Raw genomic sequence first — 26,817 nt, 5'->3', positions numbered from 1 at the left:
CCTAAAGTATTTGCCGAAAATAGCCAATCTGCAAGCTCACAACACTTTGCAGTGTGAGGTGTTGTGAGCTTGTAGATCTGCTATTTTTGAAAAATTGTGAAAATGAGTGCAAGTCTTTGAATATCTTTGACCCGATCTTTGACCCGACTTCTAAATCCTTCCTCTAAAATCGAAATCATGCTGTTCTCAAACCTTTTCATGTGAAGGACCCCCAAAATTACAGGTATTTGGCCACGGACCCCCCATCTCAAAATATGTTATTCCAGGGACCCCCCAGAAGCAAATATTTGAGTTACAAATGTTCGCTTTTAAGTAGATATATTCAAAGACTTGCAAAAAAAACCATGATTTAAAAAAAATAGCAGATCTACATGTGCTTGTATATTTGCTATTTTTCAATAGTTAAAGCAGTCAATAATCCTAGGCCTAAATGGGTTAAACAAATAATTACAATTTGAGTGCAAAAATAACTTGAAAAGAAACTATTTACAAGCTCACAATGCAGGTAGAGATAACAAGTAACCAACAAGTAATAGACTCGAATAGTCGACTCATATTGAAGAATCGCCACCCCGTGGCTGAACAGCCACACTACACGTTGAAATAAAATATCACATTTCTAGGGGGCGCGGCTAAGAATTTGGAGGCGTGTTTGACAGAGGTACCTCTAGGCACCTCTTGACACCTCTAGGTGTCATTTTAGACTTGGCGACGCTAAATGTTGTAACCCACTGTACATCTTTTTACCAAACACCTCGATATCAATATTCGTGACGATATTGTATAATTATTTCCCCAAACGTTTCAAATAGCTAAAATAGCTGATCTACAAGCTCTCAAGTGTGTTGAGGTGCGATGGCTTGTGAGCTTGTAGATGAGCTATTCTCACCAAGTAAAACGTATAAAATTAATAATCAAGGAAAAAAACTGAAAAACACCACTTACTGTATATCATGTCATGAAATCCCAAATCCCAGACGATATCTCGTCTCCAATCAATATAATATCAATATATTGCCCAGCCCTACTTAAAGGACGACTTCACCCATTTTTTTTTAGAACAATGGCCCCCATTATAGCATGCTAACTTTCTAGCAATAGAAAGCCTGCAGTTTCTCCTCCCATACAGACAAGACAAAGACCATATTATAATGAGCATTAGAGAGGACCAATTATATAAAGATAGGTTGAAAATGGGTGAAGTCATCCTTTAAGAGAGTGGTTCCCCCAACAAGCACTAAGAGTTGAGGAATTACATTTTGTATAACACGGTTCTATTAGCAGATCTACATGCTCAGAACGCCTCACATTGCGAGGCGTTGTGAGTATGTAGATCGTCTATTTTCACAATTTCTGCCCATAATATTTAACAATTTGGCCAATGTTTAATTTGTTATTTTAGAGGTATTGAAAAGTCCTTAAATTGTCATGTTACAGTAGAAATGTGCAGATACCCTCTATACACTTACACTTTATGTTAGTTTGTTTACTGTTGTTGAGTGAGAAAACAATATTTCACATTAAGCTAATCATCTGGGGACCCCCCAAAATAATTCGGGTCCCGACCCACAGGTTGAGAACCACTGCTTTAAGAATGCTCACAACTTTTGTTTTCAACTCCACACACTCAAAACACAGCATGGAAGGCCTTTGGGGGCAGACTCGAGAGAAAACAGGCTCATTAAAAAACTTGAATTCCTGTAAACATGCTAACTGACAAACATGTGAAACGTTCTAGGATTGGAATGCATCAGTATGGCCATATCCTCTCCCAAAAAGCAAAAGGAAACGGTTATATCATTTATTTTGGAACACATGCAATTACAGCATGACCTTGGCCTGCCAGAACCGCTCCCCAGCTGTACTAAGATTCAAAATAATGAGCCGCCTCCCAGCGTGTGTGTGTGTGTGTGTGTGTGTGTGTACGATAACATGCTTGAAAGCAGTCAAGGCCAGCATAAGATGTTTTGGGGTTTTAATAAATAACAAGTCGTGTTTGAAATTGATCGCTGTCGGGCAGAAACCTTGTATGTCCAAAACCGTTACTTTTCAGGAAATGCAAAAAGGAACGATTGGTTCAAGCTCATAGCGCGGCACTCCGTGGGGTCCTTGGAACAACATAATTTGAGATGGGGGTCCGTAGCCAAATACTCATCGTTTTGGGGTTCCTTGACACGAAAATGTTTGAGCACCACAGATGTGGAAACATACGTTTTTCAGAAAATTGTTGGGATTTAGAAGACATGTTTAGAATCGTTCTCAGGTCTTAAAATAAATAAATAAAGAGATGAAATATGGAGATTACAAGCTTCCCGCAAGACAGGGACGGAATGTAAAAGTGAAGATCACCGTCTTCCCTAGAGGTGACCCAATAAGTGACATCGCTGGTCAACTCAACGATGTCACACAGTAGCCGCAGTCTGAGGAGGTCACTGACCTCCGGCCAACAACACCACAGTGTACTCCGTGTTTCTCCCTGGGATGATGACATCATCACTGGTTCCAGCCAATCACCTCGTAGAAGAGGGCTTTGAGCAGGCGGGCCTCGTAGGTGACCGTGTTCTTGCCGATGTGGATGCGGTCTTCTTCCAGAGGCTGTTCGATGATGGCCGGTTCCTCCTTACCATACACTACACAGAGAAGAGAGAGAGAGAGACACCTTAACACATCTGGTGCCAACCCCTGTGCAAACCCTGAGTTTCCCGAGTTTGGGCCGTTTTTGAAGTTTTTTTTTATTTTTATTTTTTTTATTCATTTTTTTCAAAAATATCTTTTGGACCTCCAGAAATGTATTAGGCATGATCGCGATGGCGAAATTGCATGTTTAACCCCCATACCAACCCATTCTTTCAAACATGGCAGCCATGTTTGTTTACATCTGAAGAAAACATAATGGCTGATAAATCATGAATGCCTGAACGGATTTCCAAGCAGATTCTTTTGTTTGAAAGCTGTGAACAGTGTGCACACACGTGGTGCATCATCTAGGCATGGGCGTGCACGATCCGTGCACTATAAATTACATGGAAGTCTATGGAGACCATGGCATCGCGGGACATTGGAGAGAAAAAATCACTGCAACATAAGTGTTAACATACACTAGAGAGAGAGGCAAGCATACACACCGATACAAAGACTTTCAACATGCCCTCGTGCACACATACGGTACACACTTATTTACTGTACACTTTACACAATCATCTCATACACTCACCCCTTACTGCATAACTTCACACACACCAAATTTTAAAGGACCACAATGTTTTGCGTACGGTGGGTCATGTATACTGTTACATGATACAGTATGTTTTTTCATGACCAATATAGATGTCAATGAATGAATGAATGAATCAATCAATCAATCAATCAAAAAATCGAACCTCTGTTCGAAGTGGAGCTGTGTGTGTGTGTGTGTGTGTGTGTGTGTGTGTGTGTGTGTGTGTGTAGCACCTCTCTGGTCACCCAGGATCATATGTACCGATTTTTGTGACATTTGAAGAAAATATGTAGGAAAAGGTGCAAAAAGTGTGTTTTGGAGAAAATTCAAGATGGCGGAAAATCTATCCTGGAATTTTAATTTTCCGATATACGGTTCAAGAGTTACGGGGCAAAACGCAAAGTGGCCCGTTATAGCGCCACCATGAGGCCGAGTGATGTAATTATTTTTGCATTCTTTCTTAAAATCATTATGAATCTCCTCTCCGAGGTTTGAAACTGTAGCTCCTATGGTTTACGAGAGAAAAATACTTGAATGTGAGTTTTTGCAATTCCCATTATAAGTCAATGGGGAAAATTAATTCACTAATAAATTAATATCAATTAAACTATAGAACCTTTCTCTTAGCAAGTTACTAGCACACGATTCCCGAGTAAGCCGGTCGATTTGACATATGGCGCGAGTGTGTGGTGCAAAAACTGTGGGAGGAGTAGCGTGCCAAACTTTGAGGCTACAGACACGGACGGACGGACGGACGGACGGACGGACGGAGACCCACACACACGGCCACGTATAGGGAGCTTGTGTTCCACACAGCTCCAAAAAACAATGGTTTGGCTGGCTTTGGTTTTACTCTGAGTTCTGTGATCTTTCCCCCATTTTTTTCTTTTACAAATCCAACATTCCGAGTGGAGAACAAAGAGTGTTCCACCACACCTCAAGCCAAATTCAGGCTGGTCCTGTGCATCACAGGAGCGGGACAGGTAAATATAAATGTAAACAGAGGTAGCCTTTTTAATAGCAGGCAAACATTTCGATTTCAATACATCTTCATCAGGTCAACATTCCGAGTGATTGCAAACGTGACAGCAAGGACGTGGCAACCTTGCTGTGATGGGAGGAGAGGGAAAGAAAAGGGCCAAGAAGGAGGATGGGAGGCACACCGAGAAGAGAGAAAGGAAAATATGTTCTTCTCAGGAGGAGAGCTGAGGAAATCATTTGGTAGCCTGTGGAGAATGAGTGACAGTGGGCTCACAGGGGTCAGCTTTACACCCATGACAAGGTGGTGGAAAAAAAGTACTTATTTGTTGGAGCTGTGTGAAGCACAGGCTCCCTATACGTGGCTGTGTGGGTCTGTGTGTCTGTCTGTGTGTCTGTGTGTGTGTATGTAGCCTGAACTTCCTAAACTTCGGCACGCTACTAGTCCCACAGTTTTGCCACCACACACTCGCGCCATATGTCAAATCGACCGGCTTACTCGGGAATCGTGGGCTAGTAACTTGCTAAGAGAAAGGTTCTATAGTTTAATTGATATTAATTTATTAGTGAATTAATTTTCCCCATGGACTTATAATGGGAATCGCAAAAACTCACATTCAATTATTTGTCTCTCGCAAACCTTAGGGGCTAGAGTTTCAAGACTTGGAGAGGAGGTTCATAATGATTTCAAGGATTAAATAAAAAATAATTGTGTCATTTGGCCGCATGGTGGCGCCATAACACCCCACTTTACGTTTTGGCCTGTAACTCTTGAACCGTAGGTCGGAAAATTAAAAATATTTTTTCCCTGGATTCCTTGGGTCATGACGCATCTCCCCATATAGGCCACGCCCATTTGCGCCATGATAGATTTTCCGCCATCTTGAATTTTCTCCAAAACACACTTTTTGCTCCTTTTCCTACATATTTTCTTCAAATGTCACAAAAATCGGTACACATGATCCACACACACACACACACACACACACACACACACACACACACACACACACACACACACACACACACACACACACACACAGCTCCACTTCACACGGGTGTGATTTTTTTACTTAAGTATCAAGTGTCAATATAGAAAGACTCTGTAGAAGTCCGGAATTCAAAATAGGTATTGGCATCAAAATATACACCAAAAGTATTTTTTATGCCGAATGTCCCATTTCAAGTTCAAGTTAAAAAAAAAAATGAGTTTGAAGTTCGGCTATTTTCAAATGGCCGAAATGTCTACAAAGCTGAAGTGACCAAATGTCCCCACAAGTATAGTAGAATTGGAGAAATAGACATTGTGTTAGGGTTAGGGTTAGGTTTAGGGTTAGGGTTAGGGTTAGGGGTTAGGTTTAGGGATAGAGGTTAGGGTAAGGCCACAGGAAATGAATGGAAGTCTATGTAATGTCCCCACAACCTATGAAAACTAAGAGTGTGTGTGTGTGTGTGTGTGTGTGTGTGTGTGTGTGTGTGTGTGTGTGTGTACACGTGCGGGCATGCGTGTGTGCGTGTGTGTGTGTGTGTGTGTGTGTGTGTGTGTGTGTGTGTGTGTGTGTGTGTGTGTGAGTGTGTGTAGTGTAGACGTGCGGGCATGCGTGCGTGCGTGCGCGCGTCCTTACTCTCGCAGTGCTCCAGGAACTGGATACACTCCTGTATGACAGAGTCTCTCAGCATGATCATGTGCTTGGCCATGTTCTCCAGCAGAGACAGGAAACAGCGCTTTGCATAGAACCAGGTGTCTGTCCCCAGCTACACAGAGAGAGAGAGAGAGAGAAAAGGCTTTATGTTTCATGGTCATATATAAAAGGACTGCACAGGGTCTGCTTACAAATATGACGAGACTTTCTGAATGACATGTTAACAAGGGGTCTGGGCAGGTTTTCAAGAAAATTTGGTCTAAAAGCTCACAGCTTGTGGATCGTCTATTTTCGCTATTCATCATAATTATGGCAAAGAATATACCGTAGCGTTTGAAAGTTGTTAAGCTACATTTACAACCTGGACAGAAATTATACGCCAAGATTAAATATTTCACTTGCATTCACATTCCTATTGGTGAGTTATCTGGCTGAACTGGCTTTTCTTCTTTTGTCTTGAAGGGCCACACCACTGTCAATACATGTATGTCATTGTCTATTCACAGCTTCAGCCGCATGTCGATACGTAAGACAAAATGTACGATAGTGATTTACAAAACACAGGACATGCTTTGACAAAATAATAACCATGCTATGAAATGTAACATGCAGGCAGGGTTATCTATCTGCACGTTGTTTTGCACGCTGTGCGGAAATGAACTGAATCTGGCGGTTCCGTCGAACCTAAAACAAACCATGGTGTGTTTTGGAAAAGGGTTGGCGCCTTAGCGGTAATGCCAGACAACAGGCCATTTAAAACTTAAAGTGAATTTCATCGAGTGAACATGCAGCTTAGCTTAACATTTCTTTTGCACAACAATGTACCACCGGTGACATGTTTTGAAGGAACATGAGGACAGTCATGTCTGGCGCTTTGGCCATCTGGTGAGTTTTAAACACGTTCCTAATTCCTCACTGTGGTGTGGAGGTTGTGGGCCAAAGCGAGGGTTCACATCCCCGTAGACGGCTTTGTGAGTTCAGCTGGAGCTAAGTGGACTCAGGTGCAGTCCAACTCTGGCAGCTGTTCTGTTTACAATGAGAACAAAAGTCCCAAGGCCTCAGAACCGCCTCTGTTTTGACTCGCACCGGCAGCATAAACATCCCCACAGGCAGAGAGCTCTGTATAGGGCCAGCCGCTTGTCAAAAACATGCATGAAATCATCCCACTACCACCAGCAGCGCTCGCTCTCAGCCTCTCTGCAACGCTGCCCACTCCCCTTGAAAAACAACAACTTCTCTGTGAGACCTAAGCCTGATTCATATTTAGTTGGTGGAGTGTCGTGCGCAGCAAATAGCCGATATTCAAGCTCAAACATTGTGAGCTTATAGATCTGCTATTGTGGGGGCGCGACAACATGGTATGACAGAGCATAAATTAGGCTTCACATGCCCAAAGTGACCTTGAAGCCACATGAGATGTAAACAAAGTGGAAGCGGTGCCTTCTTTCCAAGAGCCTTCAAAAAGATAAACTAAATAAAATGTCTGACCTTCTTGTAGTAAGGCTCCAGGCTTTTGATCACACGGGAGATGCCAAATTCATAGTTCCCCTTGGCACAGTAGAGGGTCCTGAAAGAATGGCACAACAACTCATATAACCACACACATAGACAAGTTCAATTTTTCAGGGCACACTGTCACCGTGTCTAACGTCCACTTGAGAATCCAAGAGATTTTAGATTTTTAGCCCTACAATGCATTGTGACATGAGGTTGTAGATCTCTTTTGGAAACATTGTGAAAAATTGGGAAAACCTTCCACAATAATGAAATTTCCAACACATGTGAGCAAGGTTGAAAGTTGTTAAGACTCTCAGTGGGTTTTATATATTAACCAATGAAAAGTATTAAAAAGAGATTGTGACTAAATAATGGTTTGAGTGGTGTTCAAGTTAATTTGGGGACTCACCCGATGACCAAGTTGACAATACAGAGATGGAAGACCTTCTTGTCAGGGTCGTCATAGGAGATCTGCTCCTCCTCTTTCTCAATCTTCCTCATCAGCTCTTCTGCCTGACACACACACACACACGATATGTTAAACACACTGACACACACACACACACACACACACACACACACACACACACACACACACACACACACACACACACACACACACACACACACACACACACACACACAATATATTAAACACACTGACACACACACACACACACACACACACACACACACACACACACACACACACACACACACACACACACACACACACACACACACACACACACACACACACACACACACACACACACACACACACACACACACACACACACACCTCACGACTGAAACATTGTGTCCTAATGTGTGATTTGTGAAACCTAAAAGGAGCCCTCCAACACTAGCGCTGATTAATGACAGGAAATAGCCAATCTATTTTGGCTGCGTAACATGCTTCCATAGAAGACATGCTGGCTTCACATGGAACCCAAATGACTGGAGTCAGTCCAACTTCACTTGAATCCATGTAAACACAGTGCACATGTTAAACACACTGGCAGTCCCTCCAATTGTTAATCTGCCTTGTGTTGACATCTGCTGTACAATGTTCAATAGTTTATGCACATCCATTATATGATCTCACCTCTTCGTTTTGGCTGGTCATGATGTAGGAAACGCACAGGTTGGCCAGAACCACAGCGCTGACATTCAGGATCTGAAGAGAGAAAAGGACGCACGCTTGTATTTATCACCAGAGCAGGTTCAGAGACGCAAAGGTTCTTAGGGCAGTGGTTCTCAAAGAAGTGGTTCTCCTTGGGGGGGTTCCAGGGGGTCCCCAGCTAGAGTAGTTAATATAGCATCACAATCATTTTAACCACTTTATAAAATTATAAAATGTACAAGCTTGTACATCTCCTATTTTTGAAAATGTCTGGAAAATGTTCTGGGGGTCCCTGGCACAGACCCTTTCAGATTGGGGTCCGCAGCCACATACATATGAATTTGGGGGTCCTTGACATGAATATGTTTGAGAACCATTGGTTTAGGTAAACCACTTTATCACAGGTAATGTATTTCAAATCACACAATTGGAAAGATAAAATCATCCTTTTTAAGCTTTGTTTACTCAGTAGTATGACAATATTGCTTGCAAAAAGGACAGATCGACAAGCTAGCAACATGTTGCGATACTGCTACACGTTGTTAACTTGTTAGTTTATAGATCTGTTCTTTTTGGCAATGGAGAATAAATTAAGCTTTGGAGTTCACTCTGGTAATTCTTGTTTTATCAGGGTTTTCTGCAGGTTAAACAGGTAAGACAAAAAGTATGAAGGATATGAAGGACATTTTGAGCAAAAAAATTACTGAAGTAATTTAATTTAGTGTATCTGGGTTGAGCATATTAGTGGTTATCAGATCCATGTTGGGTTCATTTTTGGATTTTGTGATCAATACATATTTTCCACAAAAAATGAATTTAAAAGCCAGACTAAAGTTAATGCAACTTTTAAGAAGTACCATTAAAGCCCAATCTATTATTTTTTCTATATGTCACAATCGTATTGAAGACTGCGAAAACCCTGTATAAACATGTGACACTCCATTTCTTTGAGAATCTTGGTACATTTGTCTCAAGTGCTGTATTTGTTGTGTTCTGGGTTTTAGTGTGGCAACCCTGCAGGAGGAGAAGGAGCAAAAACAACACAGCAGAAAGGAACACCACTCCAACCGCACGCACGCACGCACACACACACACACACACACACACACACACACACACACACACACACACACACACACACACACACACACACACACACACACACACACACACACACACACACACACACACACACACACACACACACACACACACACACACACACACACAGGTCTCATGCAAACACAGGAGAGCACTTCAATGGTCCAACAGAGATCTGAAAAGCAGCACACGGGGCCAGTGGTGGAACAAGTACTATTTACTTAAGTACAAGTATCAATACTGCAATGTAGAAGTACTCTGTTACAAGTAAAACTCCAGAATTAAAAATGTACTTGAAGAAAAGTAGGCTACAAAAGTATTGGTATCAAAATGTACTTACAGCACCCAAAGCAGAAAGTACTAGTTATTACAGTTTTCAAATATATGAAACAATGACACAATGTGTCGCATCGCGACGCATTGTGAGCTTGTAGAACGGCTGATTTCAAATGGTCGAAAATGTATATAGGGCCAGATAAAATCCAAATAGCAACTGTAGTGGAGTAAAAGTGTTGGAAATTTGAAATACTTGAGTAAAATAAAAGTACCTCAAATATTGTACTTGAGTACAATACTTGAGTAAATGCACTTAGTTACACCACTGCACAGGGCTGTTTTCAAGGCCTGGTCTCTGGGTCTTGTTACCGAGGGTTTACGCTTGCAGGGACACTCCTGAATGCTACACTGCTCCAGCTAGCCAGCACAGCAATGGAACAAACACACAAACAAACAATAAGGCAGACTGTCAACTGTTTTATGTCCCGACAGCTGTCCTATCGTCGTGCATTGTTGAGCAATGAGGGGAGGGACATATACACGTACAAGATACATATACGTACAAGATATGTACTTGTACTACATAACTGTGTGTGTGTGTGTGTGTGTGTGTGTGTGTGTGTGTGTGTGTGTGTGTGTGTGTGTGTGTGTGTGTGTGTGTGTGTGTGTGTGTGCGGCGCGCGCGTGTGCGTGCGTGTGTGTGTGTGTGTGTGCGTGCGTGTGTGTGCGTGTGTGTGCGTGCGCTGTACACATGTACAGCTGACCTTAATTGGCATTTGTAAAAAGTGGCTTTTGATCAGATATCCCCATATGAAAATATGAGTGAACATGTTTTAGTCCTGAATGGACAGTAGTAAAAATCACACAGATTAGCACCAATTTTAACATCATCAACATATTAACGTTATCCAAGTTATTGGCTCTGTTTACACCTGGCATTCGAATGCTTCCCCTGCAAAACATTGCACACAGCGTTTTTACATCGTTTAACACAGGGTTCCCACACATCTTTAGCAATTAATTTCCAAAACTTTTCCCAAACTTTTCCAGAATATTTAACCCGATTTCCAGGACTATATAACAATAATTCAGCTCAATAACGTGTCGCTTACTCCTATGCGCAATGCCTAAAGACAGGTAGTGTATGCCAGTGGTTCTCAACCTTTTCAGGCCGTGACCCCTGGAATAATCATATTTGAACGGCACCCTGACGAGCACTAAGAGTAGAGGAATTTTGTATAACACGGTTTTATTGTGAAAATAGCCGATCTACATGCTCACAAACGTTGCGAGGCGTTGTGAGCATGTAGATCTGCTATTTTCACACAATTTCTGCCTCTAATATTTGACAAGTTGGCCAATGTTGAATTTGTCATTTCAGAGGTATTAACAAAATCAATAACCAAAGACAAAGCATAGCTATTTTTCCAGGACCTTCCAGTTCCAGGACCCTTGATCAATTCCAAAACTTTTCCAGTACTGGAAAAATATCTTTCTAATTTCAAAATATTTCCAGGAATTTGTACACTGTCATGGTTAGACTTTTAAGCCCTGAGAGTTCTTTAAATCCACTTTTGAGAACCAGTGGTTTAACACAAAGCAACTGTGTGTTCACCGAGTTTGAGGCAATTCAGCACCCCCTGGTGGACAAATGTGCAGTCAGGGGGTATGCACACATACTATAACACAATACATGTCTATCTACTACATACAGCCTTGTTACAATTACAATAGTTTTACATTGTTCATGGCACAAGAAAGCATTTACAATATTGTATTCTATACCCACACAACTTGCTAGTTGTATCAACACCTGAACATTTATTTTCTTTATTTTCTGTGCACTAGTTACTACTGCATGTGTTTACCAAAACACTACATTCACACTTTATTACTAATGTGTTCAAACAGCTATCTATTACTTTAACTCTGAGAGTGTACAGATGGAACCAAATGGACCCTAACTGGTTCCACTCTCAAGAGTTACAGAGGAATAAAGCGACACTGAGAATCTTACTGTGTGTACAGTATATATTATATATACTGTATGCCAGTGGTTCCTAAACTAGAAATTAGACGTTTGCCTGGAACCCAAACTAGTGAAAATAGCCGACCTACTGGGGGGGTACTGTGTTTTATCTGTCTGTCATTCAATCTTATATGAGTTTAAAAAAAAAAGGATCTCAATGTGAACAAGCCTCGGCTTTCATGAGCTTATCCTTTTAGTTGACCAAAACTGTAACCTTTCCTATGCAAACTTCGAATAAATACTTCAATCAATCAATCAATCAATCAATCAATCAATCAATCAAAAAAGCGACTCACGTTGTCGTAGTGCTTCTTGACGATGGGCTCGTAGAAGCCGATGGCCTCCTTGTACTTGTTCTCCTGCATGAAGAGCACGTGGGCCACGTTGAGCTTCCAGGTGTCGTGCTCGTCACAGATCTCCACCGACTTGCGGAAGATCTTCTCCACCATGGGGTAGTTGTCCCTGTTCCAGTAGATCTTGGCCTGGGCCATCAGCACCGGGATGTACCTGCGAGAGTAGGCAGGGGCGTCACAAAGGGCGAACATCCAACCACTCGCTGGTTGTAAGTTAGGGATGTGGTTGGTTGTATGTGGATATCGGTATGTTGGGTGTATGTTATACAGTACATTGTATACGGGTATATGTACCATTCCTATTTATTTATCTCCTACTTAAGTGTTACGGATAATAGTAGTCTTTATTGTAGACGACTAAATGCAGAATATATAGCTATACTTATTATTATTATTATCTCTTATTCTTATTTATAAACATGATTCTAAGCTTGAAGGATATCTTTTAGGAAGGCCACTCGACAAGCCCTTTGTTTTTTTTTTGGGCCTTTCCGGCACATCTTGTTTTGATTTTTTTTTTCTTTTTTTTTTTTTATAATGTATTATTTTTCTGTTTGTTTCTTTGTTTTATTTCATATGTTTTAAAAATGTGCAAATAAAAAACCTAATAAAAAAAAAACCTAAACCTAAAAAAGGGGGGGAAAAGAGGGACCGAGTTACTATAGGGCCCAAGGTGGAGGGGCCTTAATTATTTTATACTTTAGCTATTGGAAAAATAGCAGATATACAAGCTCACAGCGCGGCACCGAGTGCCGCGCTGCGAGCTTGTAGATCTGCTATTTTTTTAAATAGTGGTGAAAATCTGTGTAAACACTTTGAATATATGTCTTTTTTAAGCAAGCATTTGTAACTCAAGTTTTGCTTCTGGGGGGTCCCTGGAACTAAATATTTGGAGATGAGGGTCCGTGGCCAAATACGTATCATTTTGGGGGTCCTTCACATGAAAAAGTTTGAGCACCACTGACATAGAAACATAGGTTTTTCAAAAAACCTTAGAAGGATTTGAAATATTCAAAGACTTGCACAAACGTTCAAGATTTCTCAAAAATAGCAGATCTACAAGCTCGCAGCGCGGCACCATCTGCTATTTTTCAACAGTTTAAGTACCCAGGGCCCAGAATTTGGTGCGACACCCCTGTCTGCGAGTAGGGATGGGACGATATGAAAATGTCATGACACGATTATTGTGACAAAAGAGATTGCGATTCACGATGTCATCGCGATAAACAAAACATCCATTATCCTGGGGTGGAACATTTGCCCAAAAATAGCAGATCTACAAGCTCACAACCAGTCGCAACGCATCATGTTGTGAGCTTGTAGATCAGCTATTTTTTGGCAAAGAGATTTGGTAGAAAAAAAGATTATTTCCAGGTCTGTTTTACCAATTATAAACCAATTCATAAAAAAGGTGAATGATGGAGGATAATTTCACGATAAATCACAATTTCCACGATACGATTATTGTGATTTTATCACAATAAACGATAATAACGATTATCGTTCCAGACCATGGGGGGCCGGTCCCCTATAGATGTTTTCTCATATCTTTTTCTTTAATAGCAGATCTACAAGCTTATATATCCAATGTATATATAGGTTTAAAGTGGTTAAACTGTGTGTGTGTGTGTGTGTGTGTGTGTGTGTGTGTGTGTGTGTGTGTGTGTGTGTGTGTGTGACTGTGTCTCACTTTTCCAGCATCTGGTCGTAGTCCTGCAGTGCCTTCTTAAGGCCCTCATTGTCTCGAGCCACTCTGACCTCCTGCACCTTTAAGGAGACGGGAAAGAACTACAATCAAGCACACTTCTTTATTGATGTCCCACAATATGTAGGTTGTTTATATCGTCGCTGTCGGGTGGAAACCTTGTAAAGTATGTCCAAAACCATTCCTTTTTCATATCTGGTACAGAGCTTTAATGGTCTGTATGTAGGTGAGAGATACTGTTATTTCCCAGTGTTTGCTAAAAGTAGACAACCACAAGAGGGCACCAGAATGAGAGTTTCCCATTCAATCAACCAGATTAAACCATCTTTTGTTGAAACCGCACCAAGCCCCACTGGTGGTCTCCAGACCCCACTCTTATAAGATCATGTGATCATTATTGTGATGAACAATGTACTCAGTCAGTATAAAACTAATACTTGCATGCTACAATTGCACCAAGAAACAATCATTCTGCAATGAAATGCCATCTGTGAGCAGCGTACTGGATTAAAGTCAACATTCCATGAGTCGTATATTCTACTAATTACTTTAGAGTGGGGTAGAGTAGTCTCCAGGGCCAGCCAACTCTCTCACAATGTTCGAACGCCACAGAGTGTGTAACTGTGCCACATATAGTGCACAGTCTGCACACACTGTCATCTCGGTTCACAAAAATATATTTTAAAATGTATTTCAAAAATGTTTGGGTTCCCATTTCTGCTAAGCAGCAAGCTTAGACCTGGATAATTTGACATACAGCAGTCCTTATTACGCAGCTGCAAAGATGAAACCGAAGTGAGGGGGCAGTCGCTCCATTTTCAACATTTTTCAGCTTAGGTGAAAAGCATTTTGAAATTATGCCAACAGTCTGTCTCCAGAGACCAGAGAGAGAAAAGACATGAAGTCATGATCGCTGAAGAATCTTCCTGCATTCACTGCACCTTTTTTTGCCACTTAATTTATGTGTGCATAAAGTCAATGTCTGCAACCATAATTATTGCACTGGGTGGGACATGAATAGAAGCTGAAGCACACCTGCTTGGCCAGCTTGCGTAGCTGCTCCGTCAGCTTGGCGTTCATCTCGTCGAACTTCCTGAAGGCCTGTTGAGGCAAGACAAGACAGGAGGGCAAACATTAGAACCTTACAACAGTTCTTTCACAGAACAGAAGGACTAGATATCATGGTTCTTCTCAGCTCAACAGAATATACTCCACAGGGTTCATTTGGACACTTTCTGAGTAAAATGAACACTCACAATTTTGCAATGTGTAGTTTTCCGTTCTACCAGCTAGTTGACTGCATTCCCACCATGGCCAGAGAGAATACTAGATTTAGACTGGCCGTGGAGTGAGCAATATCTTTGAGATAATTGCACACATTTAACGTAGCGGCCTAATCACTGTTCTAAATGAATACACGCTTGATAAACATTGTAGAGTACTCAGCTGGTACTCATTTCTAGGTCATTATTACAGCTTCTCCCACTGGCTGGAGTAGTAATGCAAGAGCTATGTTTATTCCAAGTTTGATGTAGACAGTGCCAAGGCCAACATTACGTTTCTAATTAAGAGCAAAATGTCTTAAAAATTAAGTGGACGTGGAATAAGCAGGATAATTAACACCAAGCTGTGCGGTTACTGATCTAGCGTCATTTGAGGAAAAAGCTGTCTGCATTGTTGTGAATAGTGTTACCTCTTCTGGCGCTGTCTGGCAGGTCAACATGGCATCCAGGAACTCATACAGGTACTGCGAATGAAAGAAGAATCATCGTAATATCAATATCAGCACACAAACTCCCATATCATTGCTGTCGGGCAGAAACCTCCCCTCTTCTCCATATTCAACCCCCCCCTCCCTCCGCCCCCCGTAAATTAACGCCCTTCTTGATACAGCGTCACACAAAATATAAATAGTTGCAGATCTACAAGCTTGAAACAGGGAGCGAAGCATTTTGAGCTTGTAGATCTTCTACTTTTGCTATTTTTGAAAATGAATCATGAAAACAGTTTTGGAATTAGGTTGACGACTATTTGAAAGCTTTAGCTACTTGTTACGTTGCTTTAGATTATTAATACAGAGTATACATTAACATAGTGTAATATTATAGCTTAAAACTACCCAGCAGCACATAGTCATTCAAATCAGCTGCAACCGCAAAGTGAGGAACACATTAACGCATTGTTATAATAATATGATTGTGAAATGGATGATTTCTACATAATGAGCTTTAATCAACCAGCTCACACTTGTAAAAGAGACTTTTATTGTCTCAATGTGATCTTACTGGTAAAATAAATACAGATACTGTAAGTATATAGTATTTTCATGACAATACTTTGTACTTTTACTTAAGTACGATTTTGAATATAGGACTTTTTATGGATTGTGGTAACGCTACTTTAACTTTAGTACTTCCACTTTGTATTACTTACCGGGGAGAGAAACTTGTACGTAAGATGAGCCTTGTCAGCCAAAACATCAGCAGCCAGGTCAAAATACTGAGAGAGAGACACAGAGAGAGAGAGAGATAGAGAGAGAGAATATATAAAGTAAAAAACAACAATTATCTTAAATCAGTGTTTCTCAAACTTTCACATTTCAAGGTCTCCCCTTAACTCTGACAGTGTACAAATGGAACCAAATGTACCCAATAGGGTTCATTTGGTTCCATTTGTACACTGTTACAGTTACAGGCTTTTATGGGTCAATTTAGACCCCAATAAAGGAACCCACAAAGTCCCTGGAATCCACTTTGAGAACCACTGTCTTAAATGACGAAAACATTAAGAATACCAATATGACAAACTACTACATACAGAATAAAAAAGGGGGAAAAAGCACATATCAACATAGCAACGATAACCGGAAACGACACACAAACACTGAATTTAAACAAAAATAAATGAAACAGGCATAACTCAAATATAACAAACTGTCAAACATTAGACACAATCTAAAGCAATCTCTTTCTGCATTACATCTCCTCTCGGTCTATTCTTAACACATCTGGTGCCAACCCCGAGTTTCCCGAGTTTGTATTGATACCAACGCTGTGCCAGCCCCGAGTTTCCCGAGTTTGGGCCGTTTTTGAAAAAAAAAAAAAAAAAAAAATCAAAATCTTTTTTTTCAAAACAATTTTTTGGACCTCCAGAAATGTATTAGGCATGATCGCGATCGCAAAATTGCATGTTTAACCCCCATACCAACCCATTCTTTCAAACATGGCAGCCATGTTTGTTTACATCTGAAGAAAACATAATGGCCCATAAATCATGAATGCCTGAACGGATTTCCAAGCGGATTTTTTTGTTTGAAAGCTGTGAACAGCATCTACACACGTGGTGCATCATCTAGGCATGGGCGTGCACTTTTTACACAATTGCACAATTACATGGAAGTCTATGGTAACCATGGCAACGCGAGACATTGAAGAGAAAAAATCATTGCAACATAAGTGTTAAAAGCGACTCCGCTGATGATTAAAACTAAATATAGACAGACACGGAGAGTGTGACTCAAGCCAACAGCGTCATTAATACCATTTTAATGAAAAGGTCTCTGTGGTCAGTGTGAGCAGGGCTGGAACTGCTGGGTGCAGGTTTTTCATTAAGGCTCGCACCGCGTGGAGAGGGGCTGAGATCCTGCTTCCTAATGCTAAACAATTACACACCCACACCGGGCAGAACGACTCATTAAACAGACCAGCGGTGCGCTCAGTTGGTGTAAAAAGGTGGTGTAAAGCAAGGGTCTTCAACAAGGCGTCCAGTACCCCTGGGGAGGGGTCCTCAGAGTTACTACAGGGGGTCCTCCAAATCTTAGTTTTTTATATTAACCACTTGAACCCCAGTGTCCATATTCTGAGAACTTTAGCCAAAAATAGCAGATCTACTCTAATAGTAGATCGGCTATTTTCGGCAAAGACGTTTGGTGTTGTAGAGGGGAAAAGAAAGCAGTTAAGTATTGACAATTCTAGTGGTTAAATACGTATCTGAAAACACAAATTGAAATGAATCCAAAATACACTGATGATTGTGCTGTCAAACAATGGAACTGTTGTCTGCTGCTGTCAACTATATGGAATCTATGAGAAGGTTGTGGGGGTCCCTCCTTCATCTCTCTCTCTCTCAACTAAGTGGTCCTTGGCCTGAAAACGTTGAAGACCCCTGGTGTAAAGTACATTTACTTGAGTACTGTACTTAAGTACAATTTTGGAGGTATTTGCACTTTACTTGAGTATTTCCAATTTCTAGTTCTAACACACCGTGGCAGTGCAGCTGGACCACTAGGCCAGCAGGTGACCTAAGATCAGTACATTTTAAAGGAGGCATTGTTTGCGTTTAGATTTATTCCTCAAATTCCACAATGAATTAGACTAGGCGCACAAGTGTTTCATGGTGGTTTTACCTCATACTTGCAGTAGAGGAGCACAAGTGTTGTACGGTGGTTGTTTTACCTCATACTTGCAGTAGAGGAGCACAAGTGTTGTACGGTGGTTGTTTTACCTCATACTTGCAGTAGAGGAGCAGCAGGTTACCGAAGGTGACCGGGGGGAAGGGGACCTGCTGGAGGAGGAAGGCCAGCTTCTCAAAGCCCTCCGTGGGCTTCTTGTCCATGTTCATCAGAGCCTGGTTGTGGAGGGTCACCGCGTCCAGCTCCTATGACACACACACATACAGTACTCAAGCCCTATATTAGATCTGCTGATTTCGACTTTTTGAAAATGTTCGCCTATAATGGCATGCCCAAAGTAGGAATGCACTACATGCAACACACGCAATAAAGTAAAACGGATTGGGAGACGGCAGACGTACCTCTTCTGATCTGGGGGGCATGTCGGTCAAGGCATCCTGCGCACCTTCCACTGGAAGAAATCCACAAAAGTTAGCGGTCCATTTCAGTTAGCATGTTTCCATTTCTGTTGTTAATTGTTTGCATATGAATATTATGGGTGACAAATGGGTGCTGTTATTATTCTACAGACGGTATTGCTGCAGTCCCTCCCTACTTGAAACCACTGCTTCTCATTCCAACTCGCCGGGCACAATGACTAAATGCTAATGCATCTTCTATATCATTTATACTTGGTAAATGGTGCATTTATATAGCGCCTTTCATAAACCCATTCATAAACCGATGGTGGAGTAAACCATGCAAGGCATCAACGGGAGCAATTATGAGTTCAGGGTCCAGTGTTTCCCCTAGCCAGAAGCTGAAGGAGTGGGGAGAATTGCGGAGAGCGGGGGGGGGGGGGGGGGGGGGTTGAACGGGTCCATAAGGGTCTATTTGGTTCATAACTATCTATCATTTGGCTGGGGCCTGGGGACCCCCTGGAACTCCCTCAAGGACCCCTCGGGGTCCCCGGACCACACTTTGAGAACCAATCCTACTCACCAGTGGTGGAAAAAGTACAGTATCAACATTCTAATGTAGACATACTGTGTTACAACTTACAAGTAGATGTCTGGAATAAAAAATGTAGTGGAATAAGTAAAGGTACAAAAGTATTGGTGTCAAAATAAACTTAAGTACTAAAAGTTCTCAGTAATCATAATAACAGTTTCCGAATGCATAATTTTTTTTAAATCCTATAAAAATAGCAGATCTACAAGCTCTACAAGCTCACAACACGTCACTTTGTGAGCTTGTAGATCGGCTATTTGCATATAGCCATCATGTCATAAATGTAGTGGAGTAGAAGTACTTAAGTACAGTACTTGTAAAGTAAATGTAGACTACTAGTTACTTTACACCACTGCTACACACTCTGTGTGTGCATAACAGCAAAGTTTATTTTCTAGTCAAAAATGTTTGTTGCCTAATGACAGTGGTGTTGATGCATCCCTCGTTTCAATTCCACATCTAACCAGTGAGTGAATGACAACCGTGTTAGCACTTAGCTCTCATTAGCATGCGACAAGTAAGCCTACTATTGCCCAACAGCGGTAAACTACATGATTCAAACCCATCGCTGAGGCACTGCTTTTATCCCCACAGCCCAAATCTTCTAATTGTACACACCAGTAGCAAATATGCTAACGAGGGGCAAAGACGTAGTCAGCTCAGAATCAGAGGTGCTCAGCGCGACGAGGCAGCTGCCTGACTGACTGACTGACTGGATGAATGAGAGAGGGGAGGGGGAGAAACTAGACATATACATCTCCTTCCAACCGTATGTAAGCGAGAGAAGTTAGAACGCTATGCTTCATATGAGCGCTACATTGTTGTGGGGATAAATTAAAAAAAATCTTAAAAAAAAAAAAAAAAGGGAAAATCATAGTGGCGGCCGGATTTGAAGCAGCGGTGGCCCGCCGCTGCTTAATGCATGTAGGGGAAACACGTCTTGCTCAAGGACACTTCGACACTAACGGGCTTTGCAGACAGGCGTGAAAAAACAGACGATTTCGTTTTTCTTTAAAGAAACCAATGATTCTCTATGACTGCATGCAAATTTGCCGTGCGACAAGTGGCTGCAGCAAATGGAAAAAACGCAACAGGCCTGTGTGCAAAGCCCTTTACTCTGGGGTAACCCGGGATCGTACAGGGAACCTTCCGGTTGCCAACGGCCGCTTTACCTCCTGAGCCACTGCCGCCCCATAATCATTAAAATGTACAAGTAACTAAAGCCACTGATGCTTTTGTCTGATGCTGTAGTTGTAGTATGATCAAGTAGGGCATTCATTTACGAAAATACATTTCTGCCCGACAGCAACTATGTGCTAATAGGATGTAAGCTGTGTGGGGACATGTCTCCATTCCGACATTGACTTCTTATTGTCGGAGTGGCGACACTTCCATAGAGGTTAAAGGACAACTCCGCCCTAAATCACTTCTAGGCTCATTTTCCTACATATATTGATCCAAAATTACTGTCCATGGGGTCTATTAGGCACAAATGCCCCTGTTGTCCAGTTTCCCCAGCAGAACCCAGCAGCTCTCATAGCATAGAGTGGAGCCTATAAGCCTATCGCTTTTTATACTATTTGTTGTGGTCAAAAGTGTTTTTATTTTACATGAATGTGGTACTAGTTGTCATTACAAACACATCCATGCCATTGTTGTCCCAAAAAAGCCATCACACGCTGCTAAACAGATGATATGCTTTCATGTGTTTTACCAAGTCCCGGGAAAGATGCCCTGTGATTGGCCAGTACAGTCACTTTGATTGGCAGTTGTGCCGAATGCTCACCCCAAAACATTATTTATGAGATTTTGGTGTCTTGTGTGGGACAACTAAGGCATGGATGTGTTTGTAATGACAAATAGTAACACATTCATGAAAAAATAAATCACTTTTGACCGCAACAAATAGTATAAAAGTGATAGGCTTATAGGCTCCACTCTATGCTATGAGAGCTGCTGGGTTCTGCTGGGGAAACTGGACAACAGGGGCGTTTCTGCCTAATAGACCCCATGGACAGTAATTTGGGATCGATATAAGTAGGAAAATGAGCCTAGAAGTGATTTAGGGCGGCGTTGTCCTTTAAGGTTAGGGTTAGGGTAAGGAGGAATGGAGACCAAGCTGTGTTCCTTTTTTTCCCCCGGGACAACTGAGCAATGACCACCATAGTTACAAGCTGCCATAGACGCGAGTGGTTGTCGGCGCCAAGTTCTCCCACTTGTCTCCGGGTTTTGGAATCTCCGTCTCATCCTCCCACCCTTGATGAGATGGAAGGACGCAAGTGGAGGAGGGAAACCCTGCCCCGTGGTTCTGGCAGCATTAATTGGATAATGTGGGCGCAAGACTACCCTCTGTCTCCTTTGGCGCGCCATTGCGTGATCGTGCATTATTTCTAAGCGTCTGCCTAATAATGTGTCAGAAGTTGGTGGTGTGGAGATGATAGAGTGTGGTGCATGAGTGTACACACACAGTAAAATCTGTAGTTCTCGTTTATCCATTTGTACCATCTCAAAATTAAATGAACACTGATGATTCTACCATGTAGCCTAGTGTGGGAAAACGTGTCTTTTTTAGATAAAAGGGGGTCTGGAGTCTTTCCGTGTGGGTGCTCATTCGACGGTCCCATCCCCTCAATTCTCTCTCTCTCTTGTTTACTTGTCCCCTCTCAGTCTTAATCTCCATGTCTACTTCCTCTCTGTCAATCCCACTCTTTGTCCTTAATGCCTCAGATGACTGTAGCACTTTCTCCTCCTGTCTCTTACTGTACTTGTCATGTAGACACCAGTGTCTTTTGTTGAGATTCTGTATTCTTAACTACCGTGAATCCACTTCTTTAAAGAGGTGGTGTCATAGTTTTGTATTTTTTTCTGTTGTGTATGTGTCTATGGAGTTAACATTACTCTAATAGACCCCCAGGTGTGGTTATAATATGCAAATATGTTTTCACTGTGTATTTTTGGTTTCTTCCTGAAAGCTGAAAGCCTCTGAATCAAAAGGCCCAATTGAAAATACACCGATATAATTACATCATAAAATCATTCCCTCCCCTTTTCACCATCCAACAACATCTGTGGCTGTGGCTTACTTCAGCTGGGTCACCACTCACCTGACAACCAGGCATACTTAAAGTAAAAACCTAATTTTAACACTTTCTGTACACTTTTTTGAAAAATATATTCCTCCAAGTATAATATAGGGGGGGGGGGGGGGGGGATCATGGCACCCCATCTTTAAACCAATCCAGTGACTTTGGTTGGTGCAGGGCTGAGCATGGATCAGACTGTAACCACAATTAATTCTTTCAATGGACTAAAATCTTGCCCTGGCATTTGGCCTTTGTGCCCTCAAAGAAATGGACAACACTAAAGGCCAAGTGGCCTTGCCCCTAAACTGATGAAATTCCAGGCCTGCGACTATCTCTTTCTCTGAATTTTCTCTCTCTGAGCTGCCGTCACTGTCTGGATGATGTGTGTGTGTGTGTGTGTGTGTGTGTGTGTGTGTGTGTGTGTGTGTGTGTGTGTGTGTGTGTGTGTGTGTGTGTGTGTGTGTGTGTGTGTGTGTGTCCACATAGGAGGACAGCATTGGTTGCTCACGAGCTGAGGAAATACAACGTGGATATAGCAGCACTCAGTGAAACCCGATTCCATGGTGAGGACTCGCTAGCAGAGGTTGGAGAAGGATACACCTTTTTCTGGAAAGGGCTTCCCCCAGATTCTCGCCGCCTCCATGGAGTAGGCTTTGCTGTGAAAACAAGCTTGCTGAAAAAACTCCCTGAAACCCCAACAGGCATCAGCGAAAGGCTGATGACATGGCGCATCCCCCTCACGAGAGGGAGGCATGCAACTCTCATCAGTGCTTACGCACCAACTCTGGATGCCAGTGAGGACTCGAAGGACAGATTCTATGACATGTTGGATTCCATCATTGGGAAGACTCCACCCAACGATAAACTCCTGTTAATGGGCGACTTCAATGCCAGAGTGGGCTCCGATCACAGGCTCTGGGAAGGCGTACTTGGCAAGCATGGCGTTGGCAAGCTGAATGACAATGGACTCAGGCTATTAACACTCTGCTCGGAGCACCACCTTGTCATCTCCAACACCATTTTTCAGCTTAAAAATAAACTGAAGACCTCTTGGCAGCATCCAAGATCAAAACATTGGCATCTGATAGATTATGTAATCACCAGACAGGCTGACCAGAGAGATCTTCAGATAACCCGGGCGATGAGGGGGGCGGAATGCTGGACGGACCACAGGATGATCAGGTCAAAGGTCAACCTGGAGATTCGCCCGCAACAGCGCAAACAGGCTTCCAGCAAGAGGCTTGACTGCAGTGCCCTACAATTCCTCACAGCCACTCACAAACTACGGGAACGTCTTGCAGCCGAACTGTACAACATCCCGGAAAGCCCTGCCATCACGGACGCAAATTATGCCTGGACCACACTGCGCACATCCATCTACCGTGCTGCCGAAGAATCAGTGGGATTCAGCAAAAAGCGCCACCAAGACTGGTTTGACGAAAATGCTCCTGGCATCCACGACCTTCTCAAGGCAAAGCGCAAGGCACATACCACCGCTCTAGCAAATCCGCAATCAGAAGTCCTCAGACAACAACTATCCACCATCAAAGCAGAAACTCAAAGAGCTCTACGACAGATGGAGAATGACTGGTGGGTCGAAAAGGCAGCAGAAATACAATCTTTTGCAGATGCCAATAACACACATGGCTTCTATGACGCCATTAAAACCATCTATGGCCCTCAGAGAAGGAACATCGCACCAGTGAGATCTGCAGATGGGACCACTCTCTTAAAGGATCAGAAACAAATATTAGAACGCTGGGCTGAACATTTCAGCACCATACTTAACCAGAGCAACCCCACAGACCAGACCATCCTGGATGAACTCCCCAGCTTCCCCTCTGTTTCACTACTTGATGAAATCCCCCAATTTCATGAAGTCCGGAAGGCAATCAAATGCCTAAAAAACAATAAAAGTGCAGGTTCAGACTCCATCCCTGCTGAAGTTTATAAGTGTGGAGGTTATCTCCTCACACGCCGGCTACACCAACTTATCTCTGCCATCTGGACAACTCAAACAGTCCCACAAGAATGGAAAGATGCCACCATTATCACTATCTATAAAAAGAAAGGTGATAAGTCCTCTTGTGACAACAGCAGAGGTGTCTCACTCCTGTCAGTTGCAGGTAAAATCCTGACGAGGATCATGTTTTCCCGCCTGGCTACGCACATCGCAGAGAACATCTTGCCAGAAACCCAATGCGGATTTCGTAAGGAACGTGGCACAACAGACATGATCTTTGCCGCCAGGCAAATACAGGAGAAATCCAGAGAGCACAAGCAAGACCTGTACATGGCTTTCATTGACCTGTCAAAGGCGTTCGACACAGTAGATAGAAAGCTCCTCTGGCACATTCTCAGCAGATTTGGGGTCCCACCCAAATTCCTCTCCATCCTCCAGCAGTTCCATGATGGCATGCAAGCCAAGGTTCGAATGGGGGGACAACAATCTGACCCATTCAACGTTAATATAGGAGTGAAACAAGGATGTGTCTTAGCCCCGGTCATCTTCAATATATTCCTAACAGCAGTTACACTCATCTCCCACAAACTTCTGGAGAACACAGATGGAGTCAGCATTAGCTTTCGCCTGGATGGAAACCTATTTAACATACGGCGCCTCCAGGCAACCACCAAGACTACTGCCCTCCAAGTCTGTGAACTCCAGTATGCAGATGATTGCATGCTGATTGCTCACTCCCCCGAGTCCCTTCAGCATGCCCTCAATGTGGTAGCTGCCACCTACAGAGCTGTTGGTCTTCAGATAAACATCAAGAAGACGCAAATAGTCCATCAACCCAGCTCTACGCAAATTCCCACACCAACATTCTTCATTGATAAAACCCCTCTAGAAACAGTACCACACTTCAAGTACCTCGGCAGTATCCTAGCAGACAGTTGCAACATCGATGCAGACATTCAATCCCGCATCAACCTTGCATCCGCCGCTTATGGTCGCCTGAGATCACGGGTCTTCACCAACAAAAACCTGAAGGCATCAACCAAGGCAGCAGTATACCAGGCAGTATGTGTGTCCACACTACTGTATGGCTCTGAAGCCTGGACACCATACAGGCGGCATATAAGATCTTTGGAGGCTTTCCACATCCGATGTCTGCGAAGGATTCTGGGCATCACATGGGAGCACCACATGACCAACACAGAGACCTACCAACGCACCAACTCGGCCAGCATAGAGGTCATGCTGGCACGCAGACAGCTCCGCTGGCTAGGTCATGTGATCCGCATGCCTGCAGCTAGACTACCGCGACAGATCCTATATGGCCAACTCCAATCTGGCCAGAGGTCTGCAGGAGGGCAACAAAAGCGCTTCAAGGACCACATGAAGGTGCTGCTCAAGAACTGCAACATACCACCAGCAAACCTGGAAAGGATAGCAGCAGATAGAGACACCTGGCGTTCCTCCTGCCTCTCAGGTGTCGCCCACCTGGAGGAGAAGACATCCCTGAAGCGTGCAGTGAAGCGCAGTCAGCGGCATGAACGCGCTGCAAGGACTGTCCAACCAGGTTCTATACACACCTGCCCCACATGTGGAAAAGTGTGCGGATCAGCATTGGTCTTCACAGCCACATGAGATGGCATGAGCGCACCAAGCGCTAAATCCCCCCCCATACCCCCGGGAGATATGAAGTCATCATCGACAACGATGGACTGCCATAAGCAAGTAAGTGTGTGTGTGTGTGTGTGTGTGTGTGTGTGTGTGTGTGTGCTCTCACAGTTCTTCAGCTGGTACTGGATGGCGGCCTTGAGGTTGAAGCTCTCCACCAGCGCCGTCTCGTGCAGCACCAGGGTGTTGCCCACGCTGCGCACGTCGATGCCGTCCGTGGTCACGCCCACGTTCAGTTCTGTGGACGGACGGACGCGCCACAGGACAAAACATTAAGGCTGTTTCTCTTTTTGGTGCCGTGTCCAAGTGGCGTTCTGCTGCCATTAAGACCTGGAACCACTTTAACCATTATTTTATGCTTTAACTATTGAAAAACAGCAGATATACAAGCTCACAGCATGGCACCGAGTGCCGCGCTGTGAGCTTGTAGATCTGCTATTTTTGAAAACTCTTGATTTTCTTTGCAGATTTTTGAATATATCTTTTTTTAAAGCGACCATTTGTAACTCAAATATTTGCTTCTGGGGGGTCCTGACACATAATATTTCGAGATAGGGTGGTCGGCGGTCAAATACATATAATTCTAGGGGTCCTTGACACGAAAGGGTTTGAGAACCACTGACATATAGAAACATGCGTTTTTCAAGGATAAGGATTTAGGAGACATTTATAGAATCGACTTGCATTCAAATAATTTTCACAATTAAAAAAGAAAATAGCAAATCTACAAGCTCGCTGTGAGCTTTTATATCTGCTATTCTTTAATAGTTAAAGCATAAA

At 42.8% G+C, this 26,817-nt stretch overlaps 1 protein-coding gene across 1 annotated transcript in view; it reads right to left on the bottom strand.

Moving 5' to 3' along the window:
• Positions 1-740: 740 nt before the first annotated feature.
• Positions 741-26,817, bottom strand: part of ift70 (intraflagellar transport 70) — a 32,217-nt gene continuing 6,140 nt past the window's right edge. Inside the window, exons 6-18 of the mRNA XM_080723111.1 lie at positions 26,147-26,275; positions 18,738-18,787; positions 18,429-18,581; positions 16,359-16,424; positions 15,619-15,672; positions 14,961-15,026; positions 13,911-13,987; positions 12,164-12,374; positions 8,444-8,515; positions 7,745-7,848; positions 7,327-7,405; positions 5,821-5,950; positions 741-2,630 (exon numbers count right to left, since the gene is read on the bottom strand). Coding sequence (XP_080579237.1) covers positions 2,494-2,630; positions 5,821-5,950; positions 7,327-7,405; positions 7,745-7,848; positions 8,444-8,515; positions 12,164-12,374; positions 13,911-13,987; positions 14,961-15,026; positions 15,619-15,672; positions 16,359-16,424; positions 18,429-18,581; positions 18,738-18,787; positions 26,147-26,275 — 1,328 coding nt within the window. The 3' untranslated portion in view covers positions 741-2,493. The remainder of the gene's footprint in view (positions 2,631-5,820; positions 5,951-7,326; positions 7,406-7,744; positions 7,849-8,443; positions 8,516-12,163; positions 12,375-13,910; positions 13,988-14,960; positions 15,027-15,618; positions 15,673-16,358; positions 16,425-18,428; positions 18,582-18,737; positions 18,788-26,146; positions 26,276-26,817) is intronic.

Source organism: Nannobrachium achirus (assembly GCF_963921795.1).
Source record: "Nannobrachium achirus genome assembly, chromosome: 4".
Lineage (NCBI taxonomy): Eukaryota > Metazoa > Chordata > Actinopteri > Myctophiformes > Myctophidae > Nannobrachium > Nannobrachium achirus.
Note: the sequence above shows the minus strand (reverse complement) of the source record. Positions and strands in the feature narration are given on the sequence as shown.